Source organism: Lepisosteus oculatus, chromosome 27 (genome assembly GCF_040954835.1).
Source record: "Lepisosteus oculatus isolate fLepOcu1 chromosome 27, fLepOcu1.hap2, whole genome shotgun sequence".
In the NCBI taxonomy this organism is placed as follows: Eukaryota; Metazoa; Chordata; class Actinopteri; order Semionotiformes; family Lepisosteidae; genus Lepisosteus; species Lepisosteus oculatus.
The window spans coordinates 2,187,427-2,193,426 of record NC_090722.1 but is presented as its reverse complement, the minus strand read 5'-3'; the positions used below and the strand labels follow the sequence as shown (position 1 = coordinate 2,193,426).

The 6,000-nt window shown below is 49.6% G+C and overlaps 1 protein-coding gene across 1 annotated transcript; it reads left to right on the top strand.

Moving 5' to 3' along the window:
* The first annotated feature begins 661 nt into the window (after nt 1-661).
* LOC138225301 (fish-egg lectin-like) lies at nt 662-2,156 on the top strand. Its single transcript, XM_069185081.1, has 4 exons — nt 662-767; nt 1,067-1,312; nt 1,507-1,849; nt 1,941-2,156. Exons 1-4 carry the CDS (start codon nt 692-694, stop codon nt 2,080-2,082), a joined length of 807 nt encoding a protein of 268 aa, XP_069041182.1. The 5' UTR covers nt 662-691; the 3' UTR covers nt 2,083-2,156.
* Nucleotides 2,157-6,000: the final 3,844 nt, after the last annotated feature.

Genomic DNA, 6,000 nt, shown 5'->3' with positions numbered 1-6,000 from the left:
ACACAAGCCTTTCTAAAGTGGGAGCAATCTGGTCCCACAGAGAAAATCCACATGGAAGACATGCAAGCTCCACACAGCAGGAAATCCAGCTGGACATCAACCCCAGGAACTGTGAGGCAGCAGTCCTCAATCCACACCACTGTGCTGTCTAAATGGTCACTCGTGAATTAGGAGCTGTAAGAGCTACAATATCATTAATTCCCCATTCTGAATGCAGGAACTGGTGCTTTCATAAATGTTAGTTATCATTTATCCCTAACTTGTATCAGATTAATTGAGAAAACAAAACAGGATCTGGAAGATTTCAAATCAGGGCCCAGGTATTATCCTCTGAGTGCTCAGAAAAATTGAATCAGATGAAAAAAATGTTTGAGGACAAAGACTGCAGAGGTCTGTAACAAGATATTCAGCTTTGCAATATGTTTCAGAGGAAGTCTTGATACAACTAATTATCTAATTCAGTTATTTTTTGCATTCAACAATTACAACGTTTTCTGTCGCCACGATTACTACACCCTGAGGATGAGCTCTGTGGACGAATGTAATTCATGTCTTCTATAATTGAAACTTGAGTGATTCAATCAGCAGCTCGTTATGGTTCAATTTAACACCTGGTTAGACAGGTGTGTGTAGGAGCTGAAGCTCAGCAGTCTTGACTATATAAAGGCCACTGCTGGGGCTAATAGTATGCATGAGGTTTGTGGGATCACTTATCAACATGGAAGGGAGAGGGTGTTTGTTGTGTTTGCTTGTGGGATGCCTTCTAGGTAAGGTTTGGATATACTGATTTAAGCAAAAGTAGTAGGGGAAGGACAGATGGAGATGTAGTAATTGCATGCTGCTAATAGTTATGGGTTTCAGTGTATCTGGTTGGGTCTTGAGTATAGATGTTGCTTAAAAGATACCTGGACTGAGTGTTAAATCCATGCCTTAGATGTTTCCATGTACTATAGAAGTTCTGCAAGACCTTGTTGGTATTCCCCTATGTGTGATCACTAAGAGCCCAGGCTACTTCTTCCTGATCTGGCTGGTGGTCATTGATCCAGTGGCGTCCTCTCCTCCCCAGTGTCTGTGGCTGGAGCCCTGCAGTGTCGGGCTGTGCCTGGCAGTCTGAAGCAGATAGATGCTGGTGCTGGAAGGGTGTGTGGAGTCGACAATGCAGACAACCTGGTCAGCTACCAGGGCAACAGCTGGGTCTCTCTGGCCATGAAGGGGAAACATGTGAGTGTGGGGTCAGCAGGACTCTGGAGTGTGAGTCTCGCAAGCCTTGTGTTCAAGTGGCTTGGAGGAAGGTGGATCCGAGTGCAACCAGGTGAGGCTACAGCTGATCTAGAGAGGTTGGAAATGGTAGCTTTCAGATTTCTCCATGAATCCACCAGGCTCTGCCAGGCCACCTGTCAATGCGTTTTCTGGCTGAAGGCAGCTATTTCACTCCCTTGTAACTGAGGGATGAGCACTGCACTGCCCCCTGCTGAGAACAGCTGTATTTCTTGCTCTCCTCTGCAGGCTCCCTCATCCAGATTGATGCTGGTGGAGACAAGTTTGTGGTTGGTGTCAATGCTGCCAATTCCATCTTCTGCCTGAACAGCGGGCCTGTGCTGCAGTATGCTGGCCAGGGCAACATCCCCTGGATTCCTGTCGTGGGCTCCCTCAAGTACTATTCCTGTGGACCTTTTGGTTGCTGGGGAGTGAACAGGCTGGACCAGATCTTTGTCAAGCTGGATGTGAGTGGGGATTCCTGCAGAGGCTCCGACAGGTGGTACCCCATTCAGGGCTCCCTGTCCCTGGTGGAGGTGGGCTCAGATGGCAGTGTGTATGGGGTGAACAGGAATGGAGTGGTCTTCAAGAGGTGAGCTGGGGGTGACTGGGGGAAGGGATAACACATGGGTGCGTGATTCTCTAATTCTGGGCTGCTCTAACCCTGTGCTTCTTCCTTGCAGGGTTGGTATTGATGCCTGTAACGCCTTTGGCAGGAGGTGGTGGGCTCTAAGGGCAGCTGGTGTGGCCAGGCATGTGTCCTATGACCGAGGAATCCTCTGGGTTGTGTGCAAAGATGGCCGAGTCCAGAGGTGCCAGGTCTGAGCAGCCTGTGTGGCCTGGTCCTGGGAGGAGAGCAGTGGAAGTGTCTTCTGAGCCAAATAAAAGTGCCAATGAAAGCCTCAGTGTTGTTCCATGCTTCTTCCTGCTCATGTTTCTCTTTTGCTACAATTCAAGAACTAAGGGTAACAAGTTAGTGCTTCTACGTTTTCTGACAGTAGAAATTGTTTTTGTATGTTTTATATACTGTACATGGTAAGTGCTTATTGACAGTGGCAAGCCAAGCCACATAGACAAGCAGTTTGCCAGGAAAGTTAAACAAGATTATTCATGACAGTTGGTGAGCCAGCTCAGCAGATGATAACAGTCACAGCAGCTTCACCCATCCTGAACTGATTGCAGCAACTTCCACCCTCAAGACAGGGAAAGCTCCAGGACCTGACCACCTGCATCCTGAACAGCTTACCCATCTCTCTGTACTTGCCTTAGAATGGCTACTAGCATTTTTCAACAGTTGCCTTTTACTAAACAAAATGTGTAAGATCTGGAGAACAGAACTGGCAACCCACTGAAGCTAAGCAGGTGTGAGCCTGGTCAGTACCTGGATGGGAGACCTCCTGGGGAAAAACTGAGGTTAGTGGGGCCAGCAGGGGGCGCTCACCCTGTGGCTCATGTGGGTCCTAATGCCCCAGTGTAGTGACGGGGACACTATACTGTAAACAGGCGCTGTCCTTCAGATGAGATGTGAAACTGAGGTCCTGACTCTCTGTGGTCATTCAAAATCCCAGGGCGTTTCTCAAATAAGAGTAGGGGTGTACCCCGGTGTCCTGGCCAAATTTCCCATTGGCCTTTATCAATCATGGCCTCCTAACAATCCCCTTCTATGAATTGGCTTCATTACTCTGCTCTCCTCCCCACTGATTGCTGATGTGCGGTGAGCGTTCTGGCACACTATGGCTGCCGTCGCATCATCCAGGTGGATGCTGCACATTGGTGGTGGAGGAGCGTTCTGGCACACTATGGCTGCCGTCGCATCATCCAGGTGGATGCTGCACATTGGTGGTGGTGGAGGGGAGTCCCCATTACCTGTAAAGTGCTTTGAGTGGACTGTCCAGAAAAGCGCTCTATAAGTGTAAGCTATTATTATTAACAGAAAAAGTCATTGCTGTTCTTAAACCAAACAAATCACCTGAGGCCCCAAAAAGCTACCGGCCAATCAGCCTCCTCCGCATCACCTTCAAGCTTATGGAAAGGCTAATATACAACAGAATAAGCTCTATCATAGACCCACAGCTCCAAATGAACAAGCAGGTTTCGGGCCGAATAGATCAACAACCGACCAGGTCTGCTGTATGGTCGAGGATATCGAACAATGTCTCCAAGAAAAAAGAAAGCGGGTGCTGTTCTTGTGGACGTAAGAGTAACTTATGCCACAGTCTGGCATAAAGGACTCATCCTCAAGTTGCTTCGAATCATCCCAAACATGAAAATGGTCCCTTTTATTCAAGACCTAATCTCTAACAGATCATTTACCTTAACACTGGGCAATGACAGCTCCAGGAAATTTTACCTTAAGAAGGGTGTCCCACAAGGCTTGGTGCTGGTGCCAATGCTGTTTAACATCTACACAGCTGACCTGCCATGTACAGCTGCCAAAAAGTACATACTGTAGATGCAGACGCCATCACTATTATGCATTGCTCCACAGACATCAAAGCAATAGAAACTACACTATCGATTGACCTGAACAAGCTGAACTGCTACTTCTGGAGTTTAAAACTTAGCATCACCAAGACAGTGAGCAGCATTTTACACCTCGCCAATCACCTTGCTAACATAACAATCAACGTCAAGTGCAAAGACAAAACTATTCCATTTGAGAAAAGCCCGAAATATCTAGGAGTTGTCCTTGACCGCTCACTGACCTTCAAGCAACATCTCGAACAAACAGCAGCAAAAATCCAAGCAAGGAACAACCTCCTGCAAAGACTAGCTGGCACTAGCTGGGGTGCAAATTTCACCGTCTAACACACCTCTGTACTTTCTCTAGCCTTCTCGGTAGCTGAGTACTGCTCTCTGTTAGGAATCCCTGGTGGGAAGATACAAGGATCCTGTGCAGACGCAGGCACGGGTAATAGATGAGGCAGGCGAACAAACCAAAACGAGAGGCAAGGTCGTAGTCAAAAGGCGAAAGGCAAATCGTAATCCAGGAAGATCTCCAATAGCAAACAGTCCGAGGCGAGAGGGGAGGTGCAAAGTCGAAAAGGCAGAAGGGAAATCCAAAATCCAGAATAAACGAGGCACAGTGAGTGTGCGCAGGTGGTTTAACTCGTGCGGCGGCGTTTGTTAATAATCACCCGCTGCTAGGGCTGATTAGCTCGCTTACGATTTGGTCTTGACTGCCTGGTGGTCGTGACAGTACCCCCCCCCCTTCACGGGCGGCTCCCGACGCCTGAGACGGCCGATCGGGATAGTCCCTGTGGAAGTCTCCGATTAGCGTAGGGTCCAAAATATCCCTCTCCGGAACCCACGATCTTTCTTCAGGGGCATAACCCTCCCAGTCAACCAGATACTGAAGGGTACCGCGGTTCCATCTAGAGTCGAGGATCTTGTGGACTGTATATGCCTGATGCCCCAGAATTCGACGCGGGGGTGGCGGGCGACGTTGGGGAGCCGCAAGAGGTGAGCGGTAGAAGGGTTTCAGGAGGGAGACGTGGAAAGACGGGTGGATTTTAAGGGTGGGGGGAAGTGCAAGACGGAAGGTAACTGGGGTGATCCGGGAGAGTATCCTGAAGGGGCCGATATACCTAGGCCCGAGCTTCTTGGAAGGCAGGTGTAGAGGTAGGTTCCTTGTTGATAGCCAAACAAACTGTCCTCTGCGAAAACGGGGGGTGGTCTGCGGTGTCGGTTTGCACATTTGGCCTGGCGCTGGGTTGACTTGGTGAGAGCTGTCATTCCTCGCCATTCTCCAGGTCCTGCGCAGCTTGGAAATATATTGACGCACCGACGGCACAGCCGTGTCCGGAGGGGTGGCAGGAATGAGAGTGGGTTGATAACCTAGTGAACAGAGGAAGGGAGAGAGACCTGTGGAGGAGGAGGTAAGAGAATTATGGGCATACTCTGCCCAGGGAAGTAGCAATGACCAGTCATCCTGCGAGTTGGAGGTGAAGGCTCTCAAAAAGGTAAGGAGGCTTTGGTTGGTCCGTTCCACCTGACCATTGGCCTCAGGATGATAACCCGAAGTCAGAGATACATGGGTCCCTAAAGCTTGGCAGAACGCCTTCCAAAAGGCCGAGACAAATTGAGGTCCCCTGTCTGAGACCACATCGTCGGGCAACCTATTTATCCTAACGACCTGTTGCACAAACAGTAACGCCATTTCCTGGGCTGTGGGCAATGCTTGGAGGGGGACGAAATGGGCTGCCTTGGAAAAACGATCAGATATCACCAAGATTACCGTATGACTTTGACTGCTAGAAAGGTCCGTAATGAAGTCCACAGCTATGTGGGACCAAGGGCGGTGTGGGATCGGAAGAGGGTGAAGGAGACCGGTCTTCTTGGCACGCGGAGTCTTGATCCTGGCACAGACCAGGCAAGCTCGGACGTACTCTGCAGCATCTGATCGCATGGAAGGCCACCAGAAATCTCTGGTGAGTAAGTCCAGAGTGCGTCTGCACCCGGGATGGCCTGCAAACCGAGAGTCATGCCCCCATTGCAGGACAGCAGAACGCAAGTTGTCCGGTACAAAAAGCTTATCCGGGGGGCAGCACAAAGGAACTATAGCTCCCTTGAGGGCACGTCTGATCTGATCTTCAATAGAGCAGTGGATCGAGGATTCTGTTAGATGAAATGATTGGTTCCGGTGTGTAGTCCAGATCCGGGGGATCATGGAGCCGAGAGAGAGCATCAGCCCTCCCATTCTTCGAGCCAGGCGTATAGGTGATCACAAAATTAAATCGAGAA

Excerpts from the sequence above, each read along its gene's own strand:
- LOC138225301 (XM_069185081.1), top strand. The coding sequence starts at position 692 with ATGAGGTTTGTGGGATCACTTATCAACATGGAAGGGAGAGGGTGTTTG. Across the intron at positions 768-1,066 it reads GCTTGTGGGATGCCTTCTAG|TGTCTGTGGCTGGAGCCCTG; the intron begins GTAAGGTTTGGA and ends TCTCCTCCCCAG. Across the intron at positions 1,850-1,940 it reads AATGGAGTGGTCTTCAAGAG|GGTTGGTATTGATGCCTGTA; the intron begins GTGAGCTGGGGG and ends TCTTCCTTGCAG.